The sequence below is a fragment of the Lissotriton helveticus genome, chromosome 3_1 (assembly GCF_964261635.1).
Source record: "Lissotriton helveticus chromosome 3_1, aLisHel1.1, whole genome shotgun sequence".
NCBI lineage: Eukaryota > Metazoa > Chordata > Amphibia > Caudata > Salamandridae > Lissotriton > Lissotriton helveticus.
The window spans coordinates 1,053,015,947-1,053,043,426 of NC_136061.1; the positions used below are offsets into that span (position 1 = coordinate 1,053,015,947).

At 42.9% G+C, this 27,480-nt stretch overlaps 1 protein-coding gene across 2 annotated transcripts in view; it reads right to left on the reverse strand.

Moving 5' to 3' along the window:
- The window catches only part of NOSTRIN (nitric oxide synthase trafficking), a 743,535-nt gene that overhangs the window by 117,624 nt on the left and 598,431 nt on the right, over window positions 1-27,480 (reverse strand). For both annotated transcript variants that reach the window (XM_078681620.1, XM_078681621.1), the window contains 3 exons: window positions 24,172-24,418; window positions 19,683-19,730; window positions 13,619-13,666 (listed from right to left, as the gene is read on the reverse strand). In XM_078681620.1, the coding sequence (XP_078537746.1) occupies window positions 13,619-13,666; window positions 19,683-19,730; window positions 24,172-24,418 (343 nt within the window). The remainder of the gene's footprint in view (window positions 1-13,618; window positions 13,667-19,682; window positions 19,731-24,171; window positions 24,419-27,480) is intronic.

Genomic DNA, 27,480 nt, shown 5'->3' on the forward strand with positions numbered 1-27,480 from the left:
CTACTCTAGCTTATTCTCCAAGAACCACTTCTGATGATGATGATGATAGGGACATGGAGTGGACCCCGGCAGAGTCCGGGAGACAACAGGAGAGGCAATGAAAAAGTAAAGTTCCTGAAAGTTTTAGACTTGTGGAAGGGGATGATGAGGAGGTTGAAGACAACAAGTCTGTCATTGTGGAAGGTGACATTGGGGAGTCTGGCATTGCTAATTAAACTGCTCCGAGGGATGTGGCACAGGTAGCACTCCCAGCTCCTTTATTTGCAACACCCCAGCTGAGACATGCACCAACCCCTACCCTACGAGAAGCAGAGAGGCAATCAACGACATGCCCACCTACCTCCACCAGTTCTTCCTCAGGCATTGACAGTGACACATAAAAAAGTATTTCTCCCCAGTTAGGCCTTTTCTATGGTTCACAAAGTGGGGGAGCACATTGCAGTATACAGCATTTGCGACACAAATGTTATGTTCCTTGAGGTAAGCCTGGTACAAATTGTGGTACTGGAAGCCAAAAGACAAATATGAACAAACGCCACACAATCAAGTGGGAGGAGCACCTTAAACAATTGCTGAACGTAGTTGTGGTGGTGAGGAGAGCCTAGGAACAAGTGCTACACGTCCAATCATGGTGGAAGATGATGAGGAAGAAGTTAGTTGCATCTTCATGCAAAGTTTTCCTGTCCTCAGCAGTGCTACAGCAGAATCACCCACCCCGCGACTTTACAATGGCACAGGATTTGTAGTGAGGTGGAAACATCACAGCATAGAGTAACTACCCAACCATGACAAACAATGAGTCTACCACCACCATCTACTACTTGAAAGATGCCGGTGTCAGTGGCCCCACAAAAAAAGAATATCCTGGCTACTATTACGGGCATGTTTAGGAAAGAGAGGACCAACAAGCAGAACCATCAAACCATACATTTGTACAATGGGAAGCTGGCAAAAATGTTAGTACTGGATCTCCTCCCTTTTTCTTTTGTGGAAGGAGTGGGATTCTTAGAATTTGTGGCAGCCACCTGTCCGAAATGGAAGGTTCCAAGTCAGACCTATGTTGCCAGAGGTGCTGTTCCAGCACTGCATCACGATGTTCTGCAGTTGGTTGGACAAGCTTTGCAGCAAAGTAATGTTGACAATATTCATCTGATGACAGACATGTAACTGATTTCATATGCATCACTGCACACTGTGTCTATTTTGGGTTGTTAAAGCAAAAGATATCTGCAGGTCTTTGCCCTGAAGAAAGTTTTAAGAGTATTCAGGAGCATGCTTCAGTGGCCATTGTTGCCATGGAGAAATCACATACAGCTGTAAACATCTGGGATGAGTTTAACAGCAAGGTGTTTGTATAGCTATGACTGAGAGGTCTCAGAATTGGATTTCTTGCCAATGACAAAAGCAGTAACATTGTCAAGGCAATGTCAGACGCAGGCTATTTCAGGGTCCTGTGTTTGGCCCATTGCATCAACCTGGTGGTGCAAGACTTTCTCAAAAAAGAAGACATAGTCAGCAACATAATGACCACCTACTGAAGAATCTGCGCTCATTTCAGTCATTCTTTTAAAGCCCGGAAGCAGTTTTGTATTATTCAGTGTAAGAATAGAGCACCAGTTAAAGCCCTGATGCAGGAGGTCCCAACATGTTGGGACTCGGTCTATTAGAGGGGATGTAGTTGGGAAAGCTATGACTATGGATGAGGACAAATGGGGCCTAGTCAAATACTTGACACAGATGCTACTCCCTTTTGAGGTTTTCACACAAGAAGTTAGCATAGAGGACAGTCCAATGGGCCAAGTTATCCCGTTGTTGCATTTGCTACAGGACTAGGTAAAGAAAAGTGTCTGAAAGCTTCGTTCTGCAGGTGTGAATGAAAACACAGAAATGCATTCCTTGGTTGAGAGCTTAATCCTTCGCTTGGCTTGTAATACAAGGCTACAACATGGCATCATTGCGTCCAAAGGGTACATCTATGCCATAATACCTGATCCATGGTACAAACAAATTCAGCCCGCTTTCCTTTCTTTTTCTGAATGGGATATTTCAAAAGCAGGAGACTAGGAAAACAAATGTCTGGAACTTAGAGTTCCTCTCCACAGTTCTGTGGTGCTGGCTTCAACTTCCAGGGAGGGCAGTCTTGTCTCACAGCAGCCAACACCATCAACCAGAACTCCAGCAACAACAACAGAAGGACCCGACCCAACCTCTACATTGTATTGGTTTTAATCATCACGGCATAAGTCCAGTGCAGAGACGATGGCAAAAGAGGTTGAGCACATGGCAGCACCAATGACCATCCACAGGATGTTTCAGGATTATCCGGATGATCCAAAAGAAGGCTATGTGGATCAAAATCCATTGATGTATTGGTATAGGAAGGTGTGCCAATGGCCAGAGCTCAGCAAGCTGACAATAAAGTATCTGGCTAGTCTTGTTGCCAGTGTGTCTGCTGAGCATGTGTTCAGTGCAGCTGGTGGGTTGTCACAGTGAGAAAGACTAGATTCCCACCTCAAAATCTGGAGATATTGACTATGATCAAAATGATCATTTCATACCACACAATTACACCATTCCTGAAACAGCATAGGAGGCGCAACAGGATGATTGGTCAGAATCAAGTGTGTTAGCTGACCAAGTTCTGGGTGAACCACCTGAGTTTGAAGACAAACTCTACTTCCTGGACTAAGTATGCCAGTGCCCCCATGGAACCTTCTGATTATTTCTCGTTGAACTTCTATCTTTGCAAAAAAATTAAGTAGCTAGTGTAACATTATTATTTTTTTGTCAGATATATGCTACCCAACCATTTTCTAGTCACATATATTGCTGGAATGCAGTTGGGCCAGTGTGCATTGAAGAAGCCTCTACAATTCCTTCATGACATTGGAGACAGTGCCTGCTACCTTGCATGCCTAATGCCTCTCCCTTTTTACATCACTTAGCACTCGCAGGTCTGCCCCAGAAGATCCTTGATTTACAAGAGTGTCAATACCGAATTGGGCTGTGTTGCCTGCGTCAAAGATTAATATCAAATAGATAAACTACCCAAGCTTGGATTGGAAGAGGTAACTACAACTATTGCAACAGTGAGTGAGTGAGTGATTGTGTGAGTGATGATGACTGATGATTTATATGGAGGCAGGCAGTGAGGGAGGGTTTTGAACTGTAATGTGGAAAATTGCTTGAGATGATTGATCTGCAATATTTGGGGCCTGAGTGATGGGCAATCATTTTTTCCTGGAGCTGATTGGCCTTTACAAACTTACTTAGTGAATGTATGGTCCACTCTTATTATTCTTCTGTTTTTTTCATCATCTAGGATGGCTGCTCCAGAGAATCGCTTGATTTACAAGACGGCCAAATTCCAGTCTGTTGCTTGTATCAAATTGGAGATAGTGTACCTACCACTGTGTTTTGATTGGGTGTTGAACTGTAATGTGGGAACTTGCTTGAGATGATTCATAAGCAATGTGTCAGCCTGAGTGACGGGAGATAATGTTTTCCCTGCAGGTAATTGGCCTTTACAAACTTACTTAGCGAAAATTAAGTAACCTGTGCTGTCCATTCTATGTTTCTTCTGTTTTTGTCATCCTCTAAGATGGCTGCCTCAGACAATAGTTCGCTATACAAGACTGCCAAATTCCAATCTGTTGCTTGCATCAAAGTAGAGCTAGTGTAACTACAACAATGCTTGGATTGGAACAAAAAACCAGTGCACCAATGAGTGGTTCGATTATCAAGTGATTGTTTTTTTAAAAATATTTTTATTATTCAGTTCATAGCATATATAACAGGTAGAGATTATACATAAATCAGTCAATATTCAATGTGCTGTAAAAAAAAAAAAGAGCATTGCAAGTAAGATGGCTAAGAAGTAGTCAGAGAACAGCCAAAACAGGGACACTAATCAAATAGCGCTGTATGTGAATGTGCTGTATCATGGGCTGCCAAATCTTAATCCCTAATTGTTTTTTCTGCAATGATTTAATACGATAGAGGTTAAACTCCAAATGAAATACATTATAAAACTTTGCACGCCACATTTCATACAATGGCGCCTCAGGTTTCAACCACATAGAAGCAATACATAGTCGGGTGACTGACATAGCCATGAAAAAGAAAAATCTAAATGGATAATAAAGCTGAACAGCATCTCTATCTTTAAACAGCCCAAATAGCATCATCTCTTTGGATATCATAACCTTAACACTTGTTGTTTGAGACAAAAATTGTGCGATAGATGAAAAAAGCTTCAAGAAAATCATTAGTTACTATAGAGAGAGTACTACAGTGCTTAAAAATAAAATCCCGTAACTGTAAATATTAAAAAAAAATCATTCTTAGAAATTGCATTTTGTTCAGTTAACTCCGCAAATGAAACGATAACCCCAGCATTGTAAACATTCCCTAAACAACACTTGCCTTTTTCCCCCCATGTCGTCATCTTAGTGTCCCAAAATATGGAGGGAAATAATTCTATGGAGTCAAAGGGAGTATAATAATTAATTTGATTAAGGGCAATAATTTTAAGCATCCATCTCCACCCTTTGAATGCTGCAGATACAGTTTTAAATCTTGTTCTTCTATAATAACTTGGTTCAAAATTTCTAAGCAACACTTGACGAGACTGGCATCCTAATAACATCAAGTAAATATTTGGGGTTTCAAACGGCATTGTATCTCCCCCGGTAACCAAAATGTTCATATTTTGAAGATGACAAACTAAATAATAAAAAAACAAAATTCAGCACACTCCATCCTCCTCCTGACAGTGGTAACATCATATCAAGTGATTGTTAGTGATGACTGATGATTCATGTGGTGACAGACAGTGAGGGATGGTGTTGAACTGTAATGTGTGAATTTGCTTGAGACGATTGATTTGCAATGTTTAGGGCCTGAGTGATAGGCAATTATTATTTCTCTGATGTTAATTGGTCCTTTCACACTTTGCCGGATTTACTTGCAGGGTCCTCTCCTTTTTTCTGGTTCTTCAGAGAGCAGAATAGTCACTTTAGTTCAAAAACAAAAACCTATGCAAAATAAATACTCTAATTCTGTTTCCCTACTTGTTCTTCAACAGCAGTGCACTACAGGGCTGTCTTGTTCGGGTCATGACTGGTCTGGGACAGAGGTACTCGGAGTCAGGAGGAGGATCAAAGAACTCAGGACGGAAGCTGTGGGACTACCTCATCAACAGCTTGAAGGAAGAAGTTATCCACTTCTAACATAAACCAAGAGTCTGAGGCCTAGTACTCAGCTAAGTGGAATGGAGAGAAGTGTATTTATTTGTGAAGTGCTGCTGTGTGTGTTTGTGCGTATGTTGCACTTGTGACAAAAGTGAAACTCTGGTCCCCCTCTCCTTTATTTTTGCTCTGCCTAGGAGTCTTCTTGATGTACTTCTCATGAAGCTTACCTTCCTTCTGTCCTTCTCCTTCACTTTAAAACACAGTGTCTGATTTACAATCCACAGGCTTCTAGACTCCTGCATGAACAATAACTGAGCTCAACACTCCTGCTTACCTACTAGATCAGTCAAGATAGGCACCCAAAGTGATGGACATTCTTAAGGAGAATGCAGATGCACCATCTAATTTTGCTGTACATTATTGTTTTTCTTTTAACAATCATATTTGGAGAACTGGGTATGTGAGTTCTCTCCCAACCTAGAAGACAGAACATTTAGATGTCTGATAACTTGGGTATCGGTGCAGAAGGACTGTTTGCAATCCATTTAACTCTACTCTGACATACCCATCCCTTCATTTCCTTCTACAACAGATTCATGACGAATGATGTGCTACTCATTGCCCAGATGAATGTTGTCCTTGTGTAGTGTTTGTCTTTGTCAAATCTTTCCCAAAATCCCCTTTCCCATCTCTTCATCAAAACCCTAATCCTCTTCCCCAGGGCTGTGTGATTTATTGAAGTGTGGCTTAATTCATCCCATCAATGGATCACACACTTGGGGGTCGATTCCGATCCGGTAAAAAACGCTCCGAATAGCCTTTCGGAGCGTTTTTCCCGTACGAATCGTACCCTGCAACGTCCCCCGTACGTACGAGGAAGTACGATTCGTAGCAGGAGCCGGACTCCGTACGAATCGTACAGAGACCGTACGAGTCTCCGCCGGAACCCGATGTACGCAACATCTGTACGGCTCGCAGCTGGTTTATACGACCCAGCGGGTACCCACCGTACGACCCTTTTCCTACGGGAGCTGAAAACAGCCGTAAAAGCAGAGTTCGCGACGAAACAGGTACGGAACACACCCCCCAGGTACGGTGCGTACCCCCCATGATCGCAGGGGTACGCACTGTACACCCAGCGTACATGGGGTACGGTGCGTACCCATGCGATCATGGGGGTATGCACCGTACCCCATGTACGCTGGGTGTACGGTGCGTACCCATGCAATCATTGGGGGTATGCACCTTACCCCATGTATGCTGGGTGTACGGTGCGTACCCCTGCGATCATGGGGGGTAAGCACCGTACGGTGTGTATGTGATTGTGCGCTTTTCTGTACGAATCGCCCTTACCTGACGTGGACAGTACAAATCACGTCCTGATACCCCGGTCCGGATCATACTCGTCGGGTAGTACGGCGTGTGTATGAGTCGTACAGAGAGGGCTCCGGATACGAATCGTACGGACGTTTTTTTTACCGGATCGGAATCGAACCCTTGGTGTGGCAGATGTGGTGAAAGCAACACCAACTCACTGCAGGATCTTCTAAGCAATAGCCCACACTGGCCCCTTTTACCCGCCTGTTCATACAAAGTGATCCATATTTTAGATAGAGAACATAGAATATCAGTTGTCAGCATCATCATTCAGGCCTTGTGTTGTGTAACCGTAAACGCCTAACCTCAGCTTATCCACTCCAGACTTAGAGTCCATTTTTTATGACTCAAGGATTTAGGGGCATATTATCAAGAACAGGAGATAAAATTATTGCCGCTTTATCGGCAGAAAACTGTGAAGACATCTAACATGGGCTTCGATTGGAATTCCATAGAGCATATTATCAAGCCCATTATCGCCGCTTTATCGGCAGTTTTCTGCCGATAAAACGGCGATAATTTTATCGCCTGTTCTTGATAATATGCCCCTTTGTATTTTACTAATAGCTCCCCAGTAGCCAAATTACTACTATTGTTATTTTTTGTTATTTTATCACTATAAAAAAATCTTGTTGTATCATCATGTTATAATTTGGTGTCAATTCTTGTAAAGCTTTGATATATAACCCACTAATTTCCATTTCCATTTAGCTGCCTGGAATGGATAATCCTTCTGATTAATCCTACAGTTGGAACTCACCTGGATGGAAGTGGGACCTCTCTTGTGAATTTGTGATGCCTTCCCTGTTAATGCTTCGTCTATATTCTGGTAAGACAACAATGGAGTGAAGTGAACTAGCTAAGTTAATTAGTGATTAGGTAACTAACTGCGACAACATGTAACTGTGTATCTAGGTTGTTGTAGACAATATAGGTCATGGAAGACTCCCCCCTAATGGTCAAGATAGTTAGAGAAGTATAACTGTGTAACTAAGCGGTATACTCTCTCTTACAACCCCATGAACAGGCTGTTTAAAAATGAAAGGCAGGAGTGCAAATCAAAAGTAAAAAAACTACTACTGGCATTCATTTCGATAAAATATAGTTTCACCTTTATTTTTTTACAAAGAAACCCACCCTTCCAGCCACACCACATGCCCACCCCAATTCCCAAACAAGCTGACCCAACCTCCAAGTGCCCCAAAAATCAGCAATTTCCAAAACCCAGTCCCAACTTCCTTCTACCCTCCCCACCCAGCCACACGTCCCTTCCACCAAAACAAAAAGTTTATAAAAGGTGTAAAAGAGGACATTCTGAATTTAGGTCCGGAGCTGGTCCAGGCTCTGCTCCGTCATGGTGAGCCAGCTCTCTATGGTGTCCAGCTGCTGCAGTATGCACCACATCAAGGGTCTGATTTTGTCACTATGGGAGAGGGTTGCAGCAGTTGATGTCAACTGGCGGCAACGCTGGCTATGGGAGGGACGGGAGGCTGGAGGCTGAGGGATGCCGGCTGCCTTGGGGTCGGCTGAGAAGCATTTAATTCCTTCTTCTCTTCCAGGACCACCAGCCCCCTGTATTCTTGCTGAATACACTCCAGCCTCTTCCACCATAGACGGGCCACAATCTCCTGCCTGTTGGGTCCTGGACCAGAAGGAGTAGCTATATTGAAAAAAAAAAAAAAAAAAGACAAACAATTGTTTTAAATTAGTGGGTGGCACAGTAGCAGTATATTGCTCATCCCCAGCGCCATTGGAATTTGATGTGATTATGATTAGGAGAATCACAAGGCCAATTTTGTTTTACCCACACTTGCCTTGCATAAAAAGCACTGACTGTGTGGCAGAAAAGTGTTAAGGTAAAATAACATCAGATTTAAAAAACTGTGATTTTATTTTTTTTTCTTCTAAAGGATTTTCAGATGAGTATTAAACAGACACTTTGAGTGAAAACATAAATTACATCTCTTTAATAAGTACAGCAGTATACACTATGGAGCATAAGTTGCGTGTTGTGCTAAAATAATAGAGCCGTGCTCACTGCAAGCCAGCACGTCGGGTATTTTGCTACTGTCTGCAGCTGGGTCTGCTGTAGTTGACAGTTATCTATTTTTTATTCCAATGGGCCTGCGCTTCTCCAAATGCATTTCGCTTTCTATCCTGACTCCAAAGAGTCAGATGAATAATAAATAAGATACACATCACACACCTCATGTTTGAAATTAGGATATTATTGTGTGTGCCCTAAGTAGACGTTGGGGAAAATGATGGACTGCACTACAGGGAAAAGAATGGGCTATATAGGTTATATTTGGCATGTTCGTCACAGTGTATCCCATATGCCAACTTGATATCAAATCATGCACTTACTCCCACTTTACTTACTGGCCTTGCCCACCAACATATATTATTTCCAACAAATTCATTCACTGGGCAGTACGTAAGGAAAGGAAATTACTTACTCTACTGCAGGGTAGGGTAGTGGGATTAGGCAGGTAGGGTAGAAAATGTTATATAGAAGAGAGTGGTCACTACACTGATGATCCATTTGTCATCTTTGGCATATTCAGTCACTGTACTAGTCAACGGAAGTTGAAAGAGAAAAACAGGTGTAAAATGGATCTGTTAGGGGAAACCATACAATATATTTTGGAATCACTTCACTTCACATGGTTGTAAAATAAAATATGGCAAATGCCAAGAATTGGTTTTGCAATTTTTCGGTAGTATCGGAAGGAAAAAATGAAAGAGTGTAGTACGAAAAAGGGAGACTGAGTGCACGATGTGCAATGCATTGAAAGCTTTGTAAATGCCTCATTAACTGAAGCAGAGTCAACACACAATGCACAGCAAACACTGCAGAATTTAACCATACTGCACTTCGGTCATAGGTGCCAAAATGCCATGGGCAGGGAGGGGGGGGGTTGATGAATGATGGGTGTATTCATCTGGTTTACTTAACAAAAACAGTATGTCAAGGAAGTAGAACAAAAAATGTAAAATGGTCCCCACCATAGCTTTAATAACCCGACATAAACATAGTAAGTAAAGTAGGTGAGCAGCATGCCCCTCTCCATGAGAAAAAGCTGCCTGTGCTTATTCATCAAAACATTCCAAATATTAATTAATCCTTTCATTCTAATTTTACCCATAGGCACTATCATTAAGCTTTACTTTCTCTCATCCAGTCTTTCACCAAACTTTCCAATCCATTATCCATCCACTCAATATCCACCCTTTCTTCCAACCATCCTTTTGCCCATCCATCCCTTCACCTACCCGAGCACCCTTTCACCCACCCACCTTTTCACTCATATACCATTTTGTTTTCTTTTAACGTTACATTCTTTCACATTTCACTCAAGCCGTCAACACTCATTATGAGAGCTCTTAGTGAGTTTCAAATAGAAGAGGCCATTGTACAAGCTAGTGAGTATTATAGTAATTGTTAATAAGCAAACAATTATGTAACTTACCAGTGCCCGTTACTGTCACAGCTTCTCCCCCTTCAACTGACTGTCCTCCTTCAGCAGACCTGGGGCCTCATTTATGAAAAGTGACGCATTGCTGCGTGAAAACAGCGATGCGTCACTTTTCACTGCGCTCTCCCTGCAACATGATTGATGTGTCATATTTATAATATGACGCATCATGTCGCAAGGAGTTACAGATACGTCAGTATTTCTGACGTATCTGTAGGCGCAAAAGTGACGCATTGCTGGAGTGTGTCACAAAAGTGACGCAACTCCAGCAATGCTTCCTTTCACATGGGGTAAGCCCCATTTGAAAGGGCTTGCGTCAGTCTTACGCCTGCTGTGAGGCAGGCACAAGATTTTGACGCAACAGCGTCCTAAAAGTGACGCAGTGAAATCTCATAGATTTCACTGCGTCACTATTACGAGGCTTTTTGCGGGTGACCGCCCCCTCTGCATACATTATACCTGACGCTGGTATAATGTAGCGCAGGGGTTTACAAAGTGACGCATCTGCTTCGATGTGTCACTTTGTAAATAGTGCGCATAAGGAGGCATGTTTTACGCCGCTGATGCGTCACAAAAGGTGACGCATCGGAAGCGCAAAACTCACGCAAGGCCTCATAAATGAGGCCCCAGGAACATGCATCACTGGTGGTCTGTGTGGCTAAAATAAAACATTATTCATATTTTAGATGCCAGATACGCCACCCCTTAATTTCTTCAATCAAAAAAATACAACTGCATTTCATCTTTCCAGTTTGTCAGCACTACAGTATCTTCTAGCAAAAAATATCACTCTGGGCATTTGGTTGGTTCACAATGTTAGACATGCCAGATGTGCAATAATGGTCGATGAAAGATTTGGTGTTTGTTGGCAAATGTAATGGGAGGGTAACATCTTACTCTTTTTCTAGCCAAATTGCACTGTCATGGAAAACTGATAGTATACTGTATAAATGAATGAGACAGCACACAACATTGGGTGGTCTTGTGAGCTCAACTGTTAGAGCATGAGCAGGATAAAGAAAGCATTTTCAACAAACGTACATGGTGAATATTATTTATGATACTAGCTTACTTGGGCCTGCAATCTTCATGGTAGACAGTAGAGTACTAAAATGTGTTAGTCTTAGTTTTACTCTTACAGTACGAGAATATATACAGGAGAGAGGGAAATATTACTAACAAAGCACAAGATAAGTGAACTAGAAATTAGAGACTGGAAAAAGCCAGCTACCAAAAAAGAAAATCCCTTAATATTAGGAAACAAAAGATAATGCAGAGATAACAGGAATAAAGCAAAAATTAAATCCATTGTGCTTTTCACAAGTGGGGTTGTATCCCGTCCTCATCACCACATGGAAGGAAGACAGCAGGTAAGGGAGTCAGAGAAACTTTATTTCTCACCAGCAACACTGGCCTCAAGGCAGCAACTCCCATCCTGGAACCCAACACCAACATTCCCATACCCCAAGATTCTACCCTAAGCCAACAACAATCATAAAACCCTACATTAGGGAAATAATAATAATAAATATTAGGACTTACTGGGGTTAGAAGAGCTGTCTGCAGCAGTGCTGGTGGTCGACGCCTCGGGCTACCTAATGTCTCCAACATCCCTCTTCCTGCCCTTGGGTGCTGATGTAAGAAAATAAGAAGAGATTAGTGATTCAGTTAATCTCCCCAAACATTTTATGCCAGGCAATCACAGTCACATAATTGTACTTCTCTAAAGCAGATCACCTATAGTACTAGTTACAAGGCTATCAACTATCATTGCGTTGCCTATACTAATCCTTAAAATCTCTATTCCAAATTTCATTAGCAAAAAACACATTTGGAACTAATACATTGCAGTGAATGATCTTTGATTCTATTCTCATTTCTCAACCCCCTTGATGGACCAACTCACTCTCCCTTTTTTGCAATGCATAGATGCATACTACACATCGCTGTGTACATGCTATATAAACAAAGTCACAGAGAGAACGTGTTACTCGCTGATATCACTTTTTCACTGCAGTAACAGGACGACTGTCTGCAATTGCTTCTTAAATAATCAGCCAAAGCGAGCACCATTGATGAGTACAATTAGGTAATGCTGAGCACCTGCCTAGCAGAAACTACAAACTGGATCACATAATAATAATATTCCAGCGTAAACTAAATGTAACTTACCTCCACGTGTGAGCAGCATGCTGTTCTGAATTTTTTTTGCATTGTAGAACACAAGAACAACACATAATTACTACTTACTGAGCCCCAGAATCTTGACGCCTTGCAGGTCGAGCAGGTCCTGTTCACGGTCCAAGATATTCGCCCAGCAGTGTTTCAGCTACTAGACAGTGCTCCAAACCTGGCTGGTGAGTCACATGCACCGGCACACCCTCCCCCAGTGCGGCCGATGCTTCCGCAGGGGGTATCAATTGCCGGGCCTGCCGCCTACTACCAGCATGAAGGAGAGGTGGAGTTGAACAAAACAAACTGCTACCTCCTCCTTCCCAAAGATCGCCCGGGGCTGCACACCTGGGACGGCAGCGCCGCCTGAAGATGACCCTCTGCCATGGCGCTGGGCAGGGTAGAAAAGTAGTAAAAAGAAGGGAAAGGAAAGAAGAAATAAAGAAGAGGGAAAATAAACAAAATACACACAGTCATGAAAAACACCATAAATGTTTCCCAAAAACATAAAATACACAAACACACACACTAATATAATAAATAAAAATGAGGGTTAGGTAAGTTTTAAAAGAGGGAATGTGAAAATAGGCCCAGTACCATAACAGGGGGTAGAAAAATAAGAAGGCCGCACACATGTAAACCGTTCATGGCTGCTTCCCAATGCAAGGATGCCCGAGAACCACGTAGTTCAGTTTGTGCATGATTTGCAACACAAGTTTGCACTCCACATTGAACATAGTAACGCAAACTATAGCACAACAAAGTCGGCTCGCAAGCAGAACTATGCGTAGCCCAGCAGAGTTTTTTAGCCACTACATTTGTTCTGCGTAACAGAGTTCTGCATAGCAGAAATCTGCGAACTCCACACAGGCCTAGTTTGGGTGCAGAAGATACACATGCCATCAACTTCGTCAGCTCGGGTGTTAAACCATTGGATCAAGGCATAGCTGACAAGAATTTTCTTAGCATTTTGTGGCATGCCCACCTCTTTTCACCCCAGTACTTTAGTATTTTCTTGAGAAAAATCTATTCCGTTTATCATTGGATTCCTCTGTGCACAGGTATCTGACACCTGGTCCTGGTGTCTCTTAAGCTGTAACTGGCCAATATGTACTGAGACGCTTGAAAAGGGTATTGAGCATATGAATCCTCTGTGACACTCAGGGAAAGGTCATTGTAAAATACATGAAAAATGCCTGGACCAGTATAATGCACCAGTCCAATGGATATACAAAATGTTTGGGAAGATAGCACATCTTCAGTCCTCACTCATCTGCTATTTGAAATGAAATTTCTATGTAACCTTTTTTACATTAGCTTTTAGTGTTACAGTTGATAAACAATATTTATAAATAAAGGGTATGGTGAATAATCTAAGACAACCTTTGATCCACTTACCAGAAGCATCTGGTATGTCTTCATGTACATTCCTAGTTTCTGGAAGTTCTGCAGAATAAAGTGAAAGTCGGTGAAGGGTATTACATTCACAGCATGTGCACAGTGTGTGTGATGTTCTAGAGCCCGCCTCCTTGAGTTAGGTCACACACATGCACACACACACATATACATACTCTGCAGCATCCTTTTCAGTGTGGTCCCCACTGCGTTTTCACCTTTTGATGGCTTTGGAACTCTGTGTACCTACTCCTGCTAACCAGTGGTAAAGTATTTGTGCCCCCCCTTTGAACATAGTTGAATTGTCATACTTGTATTTGGCAAATTTAACTGGTCTTTAAGTCCCCATTTTATGGTGTAAATTGTGCTGAGGGCCCAACAGTTAAATGCCACTACTGGTCTGCAGTACCTATTGTGCCATTCAATCTAGTAGCAGTGCAAACACGGCTTCAAGCCTACCATTATAGCCTGACTGTAGCAGTATCAAAACTGCAATTTGGTCTATCAAAATAAAGCCTTTTGAGAGGTAAAACCCTTCCTTTAAATGTTAATAATTCCCCCCTATGTGGGTTGTGTAGCCCAGAAGGCTGGGTGCATGGCATTTAAAAGTCAGACAGGTACAAAATGAATGTTAGCACATCCTCACAGTGACTAGCAACCCAAAAGCTATTTTCACTGTAGAAAGGCAGGCTAACCATAGAGAAACACTGAAAGTAATATTAAATACTGACACTTTATCTTGGAAGGATGTATGACGGTACAACGCGCACCGTTACAACGCGTACCTTCACGACGCAGGTTTAACAATGCGAGTCGTTACAACGACTTGCGTTGGGGGGTGCTGGATAGTGAATAGTTTAATTTACTATTCCAACTCCAGTCCCCGTGGATAGTAGGGAAGGTGTTGGATGGTAAATTAAACTATCCCCTATCCTAGAGCGCCCTCCAGCGAAAGTCGTTGTAACGACTTTCATTGTAAACCCTGCGTCGTGACGGTACCGCGTTGTAACGGTTCCGTTGTAAAGGATGTTTCCCTATCTTGGAAATGGGGCCAGCTAGAAAATAATTAAATAACTATTTTAGATAGTTATTTAAAATTGAATTGAATGGTGAAGGTGGGTTTTAATAAATATTAAGGAAAAAGTAACTTTTAGAATGTTACCTCTTTCCTGCCTGGATGCTAACTTGCATTGGCTCTCAAGCTTCTCCCAGCCAGTAATTATTCTTGAACAGGGTTTACAAGGTGTGCAATATCTCCAGGGAGCTAACAGTAGGCTGACCTGAATGGTTTGGGATGAATACTCTGAACTCACCAGCTTATACGGAGGCTGTGGGACCCTATTTGACACCACAGTATCAAACCATGCTTGACAGGCTTGCTGGGTTTACATATAACACTTGGGAGACACTTGAGAGGGGAGAGAACAGAATGCCAAGACAATTCTTGTTGATCTACTGTCTGAATGCACAAGCACTCATCTTTTGTCCTACTATACTTCTATCTTTGGGTTTGTACAATCTTCTGCTTCAAACTGGAGTTTAATGTTAGATGTGGGAGGAAACTAGGATGAACATAATCTATTCCGCACACACACATACCCAGCCCTCATAAGCCAAGTTTAGCATGGCAAAACACTTTTGTTAACTTGAAAATGCCAAAAGTGGTATGGTTGGCCCTGAGAACTATTACCCCACTGGTTAGTGTGTGCCCAGGAGTCACTCGCACCCACTATCTGGTTCCAGGCACAAACGTGGCACCTCCATGCACCCATGGCAGAACACTGCTGGACTTGGGGAAGAACAGAGGACTTCCCCTGCTGTCAGTGACCTGAGAGGAGCCCTGAAGGGCTGGACCTGCTCCCTCTTTGACCTAGTACAAAAAATGAGACTTCACGGTCATAAATCTAATCTGTTCAAGCTACAGGGATACTGGTACTAAAAAATCTGGCAAAACTCTGGTATCAAGTAAGAAGCGCATTAAATATCCCTTACTACAGATACGCAGCCCCTATATGGGACTCACCAGGCACCCCTGAGTGCTTAAAAGATGCCCTAGCAACCCCTTTAAGAACGGCAGGAATTAACAAATGGGGACAATTGATGACAGAGAACTCAATAGTGCCTTGGGAACAACTTACAGAAATCACTAACGGTACTCTTTCAAAATTTAAATATTATCAACTTACAAGCTGGGCTAGCTCCTTGTCGGAGAAAAAAATTGGAAACATAGAAATAGAGAAAGAGATCATTAAAATCTCCCCAATAAAAAAGGAAATTTCAATATGGTACTGGGCCATAATCACCTCAGGAGATGATAACGCCTCAATATCGGAATCAATCTGGAGTAAAAACATCATAGACTCGGAACTTGATAACTTATGGCAGAAATCATGTGAAAAATGTTGGACTATTATTAAACCAGCGCGTCTAAAGAGAAATCACCTGTTCACACTGCATAGGGCATACTGGACACCAAAAAAACTGTCAACATTTAAAGGAGCAAGCATAAAATCCTGTCCCAAGTGTGGATTAGAAAAAGCAGACGATATACACATGTTCCATAGATGCCCACAACTGGAACCCTTCTGGCAGGAAGTAGGTAACACGCTATGTCGGATATTGGGAACAAACCTAAAAGTAAGTACAACATTAATTATTTTTGGGATATGCACCGAGTTAAATGTAAGCAACGAGAGGTTAACCAGAAAACAAGAACATTTATTATTTGTCTTGATACTCCTTGCTAGAAGAGAGATTTGCCTGAATTGGGTTAAACTACCATCTCTGTTGCATGAAGATTGGTTTAATTCCATAATAACTACTCATAAATTAGATAGGAAGGGAAAATTCTCCAAAAAGTTTAATTTCTGGGAAATTTGGGAAAATCATTATGTTGTTGTAATACTTTATTCGATAAAACCAACGTTATCATAAAAGTACATACAATTCATTGTTAAAAAAGAGGTATAAAAACTTTAAAAAGATCAAATCTTTTCAAGAACGAATGGAGACAATAAAAACTTTTTAAAAAATAGGTTAGCTAAAGTCCTGGAGCAAAGAACAGAGAATCAGAAATGTTCTAGGGGGTATACAATACACACAATTTCCCACCCCGTTCTCATTTTGTAAGTCTTGAACGTATCTGCCAAGCCTTTCCCAAGAATTTGGCGACTCTGCAAAAAACCATCATAGATGTTGTATCCGTTGACAATATGCGGAGTGCCGTCACATGGTGCCTGTCTCCTAGTTCTCTACATACTGGCTTTAACCACCTTCTCCTGGGTCCGCTATATGCTCTACAGGCAAATAAGAAGTGGGCTAAGGACTCATTATGGTTTGAACAGCCCGGGCAACTAGAGTGGTTGGACGTAGATGACTTCCAATACCTGGTAAAAGTATTCAGGGGAAGTGTTCCATGTCTGAATTTTAAAAACAAGGTTCTGTCTCTAGGTGTTTTAATGACATCGAGGAAGGATTCAAACTTCCTCACCGGTTTGTGCTCTAAAAAATGGTCAGTTAAAACTCCCCAATTAGATTTCTCGAGCTCCTTAGCTTGAACCCATTCCCAGTATATTTTTTTAAATGTTTTTTTTCGGGGTGGTGACTGAGACAACCATATTTCACTTAGCCCCAAGTTGGTGATCAGGTCCCTTAGGTTGTTCAGCCAGGCAATTCTTGACAACTTGTTCAAGGTGATAAGTTCGTCCAGGACTGCAGCATAGTGTACCAGATCCGGTGTCCTTCTCAATCGTACCCAATATAAGAGTGGTCGAAGGGTGACAATATCTTTAATTGCGCGGCGGCCCATATCTTGCAGCAGTGGTTTCAAGGGGGAAGAGACTGGGAGATTGGGAAAATCATTATACTAATTAACATATAAGGGAAACTTGAAAAAACAACAATATGTCCGATGATTAAAGCTGTGACAATAATTCAGATGGGAATAATTTCCCGCCGAGTAGATAAAAAGGCTAGCTCTCTTTCCTCTCCGCCATGAATTATTGAATATGGTAAAGGATATAGGAGGACTAAAACACGACAGTTCCACCAAAGGGGTACTCTATGTGGCCGGCAAAGTATAGGAAAAGAGTGAAGGAATAAAAGTGGAAGTCCTAAAGTTCCCTGTTGCACTCTTTATACATTCATACGCAAAATGAGGACAAAAAAAAAAAAAAAGCTACATGGATACAACAAGCTATAATAGACATTTCCTACAACTTCTCATCGGACCCATGGCAACTGGAGCTGGACTGTGCCCAGCTGTTGGCCTTACCTGACTCCCAGTGAGTCTCTGAGTGCCTTCCTGTGGTCTTGCGGGGGTGGGTCTTAGAAGTGTAATCCTGTGGTGGATCATGAATTAAACTAGATCCCAATCTACCAGGATCAGTCACCATCATTGGCACTTTTTGCTTTTTCTTCAGCTCCCCCTTTGACTTTATTACTGTTTTGGTGCTTACCACAATGACTTCCTTTGGAAAAAATTAATGATTATTTAAATATGGAAAATTAATGTCGGAAACTGCTACACATAAATAAACATATATGTAAAAAACATATACAGACATATACGTAAAGAAATCTTGTTGCTTATACCCACAATTTTTACAACAAATCAGTGTTTGCACCCTCAATTTAGGCAATACACTGTGAGGTAATCCTATTCGCACATGAGGTTTCTACACCCCAAAAAAGAACATTGCCCTAAAAATGTACTTCAGGCAGCCCACCCATGGCATGCAAAAAATGTTGATGGGAGGAATCCACTTGTTTTCAAGTGTTTTCCTCCCATCAAAAAATTTACCCTTTGAGCTTGTCAGAGCGTAACTACCTTGGATACCGGAGCGGGAACATATGGTCGGCAGACGATGGAAGACCACAACAGAGGGAGCGCATGCACGCCATGGTTAGGCTGCTTATTGCTTCTAGTGCCACTGAAAATCCTTTACAGCCAAGAGGAGACTGGACTAGGGTGTACAGCAGTGATTTTACTTCCCACTCGAGGGAACCGTGTTTCAGCAGCACGAACAAGAGCCCGAAGTACATTTTTAGGGCAATGTTGGTTCCCTTTACCCTTGTCCTGATGAGGACCGAAAGGAATGTGGGCTGAAACGTGTCGACAGTTTTAATGGGAGGAATCCACTTGAAACGAAGATTTAGAATTGTATTTCGAGGCACATTCAGTAAATGTTTTTTTAGAAGTGTAGAAACCTCATGTGCGAATAGGATTACCTCACAGTGTATTGCCTAGATTGAGGGTGCAAACACTGATTTGTTGTAAAAAATTTGGATATAGGCCACAAGATTTCTTTACCTATATGTCTGTATATGTTTTTTACGTATATGTTTATATATGTGTAACTGTTTCCAATATTAATTTTCCATATTTAAATAATAGTAATTTTTTTCCAAAGGAAGTCATTGTGGTATGTGTGTTTTTTTAAATGTCTAAAAATTGGGATGGGACATTGTACCATTCATAAGGTAATTTGATGTTCCCATTGGTTAACCCTTTCCGTGCTGATGACGGAACAACTCCGTCATCAGCCGCGGTGGCGCTGTGCTGATGACGGAGCGGTTCCGTCACGGCCCGCCCGACGTGCCTGCCCGGCGCTGATTTCGCGCCTGTGCGGCGCGTTCTATTAAGCGGGCGGGTCTATGACGGAACCGCTCCGTCGTGAGCACAGCTCAACCGCGGCTGGTTACGGAGCGAGCCGTCACCAGCATGGGCGCGCCGCGCACGCCCCCTGCCCCCTGCCCCCTTAGCGTTGCGGCGGAATAGCCGCCGCAGCGATGAGGTTAAGTAATTGGTAGATATTTTTTCCTCCATACCATCTTTCAGCACAATGTGTAAGCTGTGTGAGCTAAAAACAGCTTTTTTGTTGAGATCCATTAAATGAACTGGTGCTAAGCATCTATCAATTTGCAAATTCAGACGAAACATTCTACAGGTCAGCAGTTTTAGAGATTTAGATCTGTAACTGTTAGGAGGCATTAATGATACAAATTTTAAATATGGACAGTAGTGAACAATCTGAATTGCCAGCAAAAGGAATGTTGCTATACATACCTGGAGAATCATATATTCCGCCAGATATGCTGAAGCTTTCTGAATCACCTGCGATGTAAAATGATACTAGTTAGTTGTATGACACACATGGTGTCCAACCAACAGGATACTTCTTCACAAATGAAAGCTTAGTTTGTTAAATGTAAAAATTGGATATCTAATGGCTTGCATTCGAAAATAGTTACATCATATCTAGTACAAATGCTTTACACAGTCACAAACGTTGTAGAGAAGAACATGATAAGGTTTGCTTTTTGAGGTGGAGGTGATCAAGTGATTATTGAAAGACTGTGATATTGCAAATATAGATTATCTAGGTTTTATACATTGCAGGGCTGTATTTCTTTAGGAAAGGGAACCCGAGCCCCCAGGGTTTGGTACTGCATCTGGTTTGCTGCTTACATAATGTAGGTTTGGGATGGACGACTCTAGGGCAAGCATAGATTTGGCTTTGCCAGTGTCCTTTTTGATCTGTTCAAGCATCTGGTTGACCTACTGGCTGAACAGATGCTTATCATAAAAAAACATTTCAGAGGTGCTGTTACACCTTGGGCCTAAACTTGCATGCCTATGGAGGAGAACAATAATGTTAATACCCCTAACTAATGTGTCTGCTGTGTCAAGAGCACATCTAAACGTAGCATTATAAATGATTTTGCCTCCAACAACCAACTCATGTCCTCTCTTTCATTGGGCTTCTGTTAGGTACTTTACTAGCTTCTCCATATCCTCCCAGTGGTAGCAGTTGCACCTGGAGATTAGGCCCTTCAAGTTAGTAATGTTCTAGTGTGGCCACCACAAGCACTACTTCCTTTCAAACAGCATAGTTTTTCTTCAACTCCGTTTCAGGTAGGGGAGCATGCCCTGTGACCTGTGCAATGAGCAGTATGCACTACAAAGAAGTATAGAACAATTTGACCCCTACTATAGGCTGGATAATCTAGGGCAGGCTTTTATATTTTTTCAACTCTTGGAGTGACTTCTATGGCTTTTACTAACTCTCTCAAATTGTCATAGACAGACTTTACATCCCCTTAGGCATCAGCAGATAATGTAAAGTCCATGCTGTTATGGACAGGGTTTTGACAAGAAAGTCCTCCTCATTCTCCTGAGTATGCAGTTTTATATAGTGGGGTTGTGTGGCCCTTTAAATTATTGCATTATATGCGGTGGTGTCATCTGGTGGTAATATCTTAGCAGGATATCGATCTATGTCTGTGTTGTCCTGTGGGGTTTAACCACATAATTCTACCGCTGACCACCTCCCTCTTTCGGACTAAAGGGTTCAATATAAGGATCCGGTGAATAATAAGAATTGCCTGCGTCTGAGTCAGTACATTGTGCCTCAAGTGAAAGAAAGTGCTGTGGTAGCAGCAGTCAAAGAGGAGGAGGTGTGGATGAGTCCTGGAGCCAGGAGTTTGCTGCTGCTGCTGAACAGGCGTCACAGCCATGTGTGGTTTTGTGCCTTTGGGTAGGACCTTAATCAGCATTGACAAACCTCTTGAGTCTGGTGCATTCCAGTTGGAGGTGTAGGAAATGTAGGCTCGCTGGGCAACTCTTGTCGTAGCAGTAACTCTGCCTAGGTCAATGCACGCTTATCAGCTTGAGAATGATGTTTGGGTGCAGTAGATGTACATGGTGTCAACTTCATCAGCTGGCATCACCAACAAGAATTTTCTCTGCATTTTGTGGTACTTCAGTATTTTCTTGCAGTGGAAGGCGAGGAGTGCTTTGAATGATGTCTCAAGTGGTCTGGTGAGAGGCAGAGGTTGCACACCTTGTGACGTTCCCTCCAGGGGTATTTTATGTTACACCTGTCGCAAAAGTAGAATGGAATATGTTTCATAATGCTTCTCTAAGCGTATTCTCAGGGAACCTCAGCAAATTCTGGGGAGGATGGCACGGCTCAAAGCTGAAGTGAATCATTGTGTCCCGGGCATTAGCTGGTGTGTCGGTAGTCCGCACCCTTACACATGCTTAGATGTCGAGGTGTACCCAACCGAATTGGCATGAAACACTCCCTCCGATCTCTGAGTGGGTAGATTTCGATTAGAACACATCCGATGGTAATTATGTGAACGAGGGTGCCTTGCACCTCGTTCATGTTGCATAGGTCAAGTGATCTGAATATTGATTACAGCTGGCCGGAGCTCTGGGGGATATAACGGGCACCCGGGGCAGTTACAATTACCAGCCAAGGATAGTGGTGCGCTGAACGGGTTAGCTGAGAGCAGGAAACCTCGATGATGTGAGTAGACAGCTGATAAGCTTTTGTGGGACCCCGTTAGCAACCAAGTCAACAGTAATTCCTTCCAAAAACGTCACACCAACCATTACTGACTTCACAGCTACTTTTGTTCTCTTCCTCTAAAATTTAAAAACTAGAGTGTGACTACAGTGCCCACCCCTAACGCCCCTTGTAGAGTCATTTGTACCTTTCTATATGGTAAACTGTTTTGGTAATTTAACACTTAATGAGTGTTTTTATTTTCATCACATTAGCATGTCACAGCCATTCGGTCTTTTGTCAGTTTGTTGGGTTTTACTACACAGGAAAGACTATTTAAACAAAGCATTAATAGTACACTTCGTGTACAATAAATAGAGATTGATTAGTCTGAATTTCAGACAAAATGACGCGAAGAACCAAGATGGGGAACTATGGTCAATAAATAAGCAGAGCATGAACAGAGCAAATAAGCTATGTCACTTAACAATGCCGCACCTTAAGTTAGGGAGCACAATAAAGAAAGTTGGCATTGTACAGTAGAACTTATAGAAGAGAGGGTTATAAGCCTACCACTGATTTAACACAAGCTTTAAGATATTTTCTATACAAGCAGCAATTTCTTCTTTCTCTACAGGTACTTCCAAAATGGCAAGTACACCACTGTTAACTGCATCCAAAAGCTTATCTTTGCATGCCACGCATGATCTGAAAATCATCACAGTAGTGTGTCACTGGGGGAACCGGTTCATTCTTTCACCCTGAGGAATGCCCAGGGCCTATGTTAGGCTAATAGTATAGGTCAGAAACATGTCGGCGTTTTAACACTAGGGTCTTAGGACCACAATATCCTGCTTGTCCCGTGTAAATATAGTTTTATTCTTCCCACCAATAAAGGGATACCTTGGGTTGGATGAGGAACGTTACCTAATAATATAAAACCTCCCCAAAAACAAAAATTCTTCAAAGAGCTCCCTAGAACATTGGCTGAGCCCACCCTGACTTTAGAGTCAGGGTGAACCTGATGGTGAAGCATGCTACTACTAGAGTGGGTGAGGGTTGCATCATAAACAAAAGGTTTTCCTTTGTAATGCCACAGAGTGTGGTGTAGCAGGGGTGTAACTTATTTCCTTCCTTACCATTACTGCCACCCTTAGTAGGAGGATACAACACAGTTTGTTGTATATATAGCAGGGAGAACGTCTCCCCTTACATTACCTTTCGGACACGAAGGGACCTCTCCACCCTCCCGGGTCCAGGAGTTCTTATGATCTTCTGCACCTAAGTGTTTAAGCACCCATGGAATGCCCAATTGACGCTAAATCAGGATTTGCATTGGATACTTAATCCTACCCTCACATAAAATGGACTCAAACATGGTGCAAATCATTAGTAAATTAGGGTGTGAGTGTCAATACGTATGAGTGGGTTCAACAGTGAATGCAAATGAGTGAGTGAGAATGAATAAGAATGATGGTAAAGGTGTACATGAGAGCATGAGTGTGATGTTAGGGTCATATAACATGCCTTCCTGGAAAAAAAACACGATCAAGGTTGATATGATGTCACTTCCTGTGATATCATTAAGGTCAAACTGTATGTGATGTCACTTCCCCTACCCCTGGCCTGTTTTTGAATTGACGCCCATGCAGGCCGACCAGTAACTGCTGCAGCCACAGAGGAAACAAAACCCTGGCACTGGCTAGACCACAGCTATGAGGGTTGGACTGCAGCACGTGAGGAGAACACTAATAGCAGGACCTAAGTAGTGAGGATGTCCATCGTTACCAAACAACTAGACAGCAAAAACAAACAGATAGGGATATAGAGGTAAAAATCTTCCTTTCTTGGTCTTTTGTGCAGTGACGCAAAGCCTTGCTGGTACGAGGAAGACAGACATGAAGGAGTGGCGTAACCCAAAACGATGGCCTCCCAGGCAGAATGTCATGAGGGGTCCCTGAGCCTCCCATATCTCACATGTATTCATTGACCTTGGGCTGAATGGGGTCACTTGAAGGGTTGAGGGACATCTAGAGGGTTGGCGTCCCCCTGCGCCATAGGGGCTGCAAGGGCCTGGATTACGCCCCTATTATGTGAAGGTGAGGTAATGGGCCATTTCTCTCAAAAGCAGTGTATTTCTGAGCTAACTGTCTAATCGGCTGATTGAAAAAGTGCTTTGCTTGCTTGGGACATCAGAAGTGATACGTGTGCTGTCGTTCTCTATGAACAGTAGTGTTTATCTGCATTTCTAATGCCACTTACTATCTGTCTGCGACATATCTTCAACATGGTTGATCTCTGAAGTAGGAGCAGCTGCAGCACCCGTAGCAGTTACGCTTCTTGCAGAGGTTCTTGTAAAAGTCAATGAACGTCGCTTGGAGCTATGCTTTCCAAAGCGCAGGCTGCCTACCATACTCGCTGAGTCTGCAGAAGATGCTACACTCACGGACCGCTGTAATCTCTTCATCCGAATAGGGCGGGAAATCTGCACTGCAGAATGGCGGTATCCCTGTTGACATAAGACAAAAACTGTAAACGCCCTTCAAAGAAAATGCGCTGAAATTAATGTGTACAGGAATACCAATGGGTTTTGGCATTTTCATCGGGCCAAAGCAGAGCGTTTTTTAACGAGAGCTCTCCATTTTCATGACCTGTGTTGAAATAGGAAACCATTTACTCAGGGAACCGGTACATTGGGGGTCAAGGTGTGGTAGAAGAAAGGTGGTGGATTCATAAGGGCGGAGCCTGAAAAGCAGAGTCTTGCAGTCAACGTATACATTTATTTTTTAAAAGTCTGGTACAAAGAAATTGGTAACAAGGACATATGTGACAGTAGATCTGTTTTTAATTACATAAATGGTCACAAAGAGTCTGCATTTTAAAATATCTAAGAGGACACCTGCTGCAGAGTTTGTCTGTCCGTCCAGAATATTTTAGAGCATTGTGATAGCGGTAAAAGAAACCCTAGTGATTATCACAGTTCAGGGATAGTTCTGTGTTTGTCTAGGCACATTTTTGACTCATAAAGTAGCATAGTGTAACATGCAGATCAATATCAATTAGTATTATTTTTAGATCGGTAAGTGGGCTACTGCTTTTGGCACTGAGATCAATTTATTGCTTTCAGTTCATAAGCTGCAAGCCTTCTAATACAGCACAGTGATCTATTTACCAGCATCAAAGAGCTGCATGCAAACTAAGCCATGGCTTTACATTCCTATTGATTTTTCTCAATCTGTTATTCTTAGATTGCAAAGAAGGGTTCCTTTGGGAAGTAACAAAGTATTGTTAGTACAGAGAACAACAATGACTGCATTATGTTTTATATCCAGATTTTGTGTTTCTTCCAGCATTTCACTTTTAACAAATAGGGCCTGATTAAGATGTCAGGCGGATGATGCCATTGCAGACTCCGGACCGACAGACCTCGGGTCGGCGGTCCTGACACCATTATTACATTGCGACCACACATGGTGCGCTCACATACTCCATCCAGAAATGGGAGTTTCTGTTAATCCCTGCACCACAGGTGCCCCCTCGGCCCCAACCAGAGGCTGTGAAGTAATGAGGCACTTCTAAGGGACCCCAAAGTCACTTTCTGGCAGTATTTCCATGTCAGAAAGCCAGACATGGAAAGCCTGTCAGAAACCGACATCGTAATCCAGATGGCGGAAACACCATCCTTAAGGACAGCGGTGAGTCCTCCGACTGGCCCTGTCAGAATCCAGCCAGAATGACCGGCCGGTTTCACTTACGACCGCCTGGTCGGAAGTGAAACCTATGATGACGGTGAGAAAGCCTCAAACCGACATCTTGATAGGGCCCATAATGTCTACAAGTATGGATGGTAAGTGGTTCCTATTCTTTGTAAACTTCATTGCCATATATACCATTTCCTGTACTTTGATTTGCACAATTGAATGATTTAGTGTGCCTCTTTGTCCATACTAATATTATAAAGAGAGAGTCCAAACCTTTGAGGCGGGTAATCTCAGTAACCACAGCACCAATCACAATACCCAATACAGCGTTGGAAAGGGCAGTTGCAACAGAAGGACGTAGGCTATGCAGACAGCCACCATATATATATATTTTTTTTGCAGAGTTTTATATAGCGCGAACTTGACCCGAACTGAATCAGGTATCAGAGCACTTTACATAGCACCAGTTACGTTACATGAGGACACACATTCATTTTTGTTAGGCACGGGGAGATTACGTGATTTGCCCAGAATCACAGGGTGTTTGGCGTCGTTACCAAGACTCAAACCCAGATCCCAAGGTCCGAGGTCGAGCGCCTTAGCCGTTAGGGCAACTCCTCTATACATTTAAAGGTAAAAGAACCGTGCCAGCAAAGTAGTCCCTTGTGGGCGTGTCTGCGTTTGCTGTGGGCATGGGCTGGGGGCGTGACTAACGCTGGAGGCGTGTGGTACGGCCATCACATTGTGGGCTGTGGGCGTGTGCTGGGGGGCGTGACAAACGCTGGGGGCGTGACAAACGCTGGGGGAGTGTGTCCGCCCTTCATGCCATGTGAGTCATACATACAAGCGCCAATTACGTTGCTGCGCAGCATCAAGGGGCACACTGGGGGCGTGACACGCTTGGGCCCTGACACGCTGGGGGCGTGTGAAACGCTGGGGGCGTGTGTCCAGCCTTCATGCCATGTGAACGCAATTGCGCCGCATCAAGGGGCATGCTGGGGGCGTGAGAAACGCTGGGGGCGTGTGCTACCTTCCGCCCTTCATGCCATGTAGGTCGTACATTAATCAGAAGATCGTCTGCTGTGGCCGTGTGCTGGGGGTGTGACAAATGCGTTCACCTGGAGGCCTGGTAAGTAACGTTACTGCAGCCTCTCCTGCGCGCTGTTACTGAACTTTCTCATTCAACGAAATTACACGCGCCTGCTACCATCAACCAGGGCTCTAGCCGGGCTCCGGCGGAAGATCAGTACACTAATTACACGCACCTGATAACATCAACCAGGGATGCAGATGGGCCTCAAGCTGGGGAACACGCGCCTACTAACATCAAACGGGCCTGCATCTGGGCCTCGAGCGGGGGAACATGCAAATGAGCGTGTCTGCGGGGACAATTACTGCAGCCTCTCCTACTCGCTGTCACTGAACTCTCTCATTAAATGGATTTACCCGCGGCTGATAACTCTCTCATTCAACAACATTGCACGCGCCTGCTAACATCAACCAGGGCTGTAGCCGGGATCAGGCCGCGGATCACTACACCAATTACGCGCGCCTGCTAACATCAACCAGGGCTGCAGCTGGGCCTTCTCCATCCCTATTCTAATGAAACAAAAAATATTGTCTACCATGAGATTTTAAAATAAATTTCCCTTGCCAAATACACACATTACACACATTCTATTTCATACTCGGACAACGTCGGGACGGGCTGCTAGTATGATATAAAGAGCTTGTTTACCCTACACTGGAATAAGTAGTGCTATAAAAGACTTCAATTAAAAAATCATTGATGCCATTTAAATCAATATTTGTGTAATTACTCATACAGACAGATATTTTTTGCATTCATTCAGTGCAAGCACATCTCTTA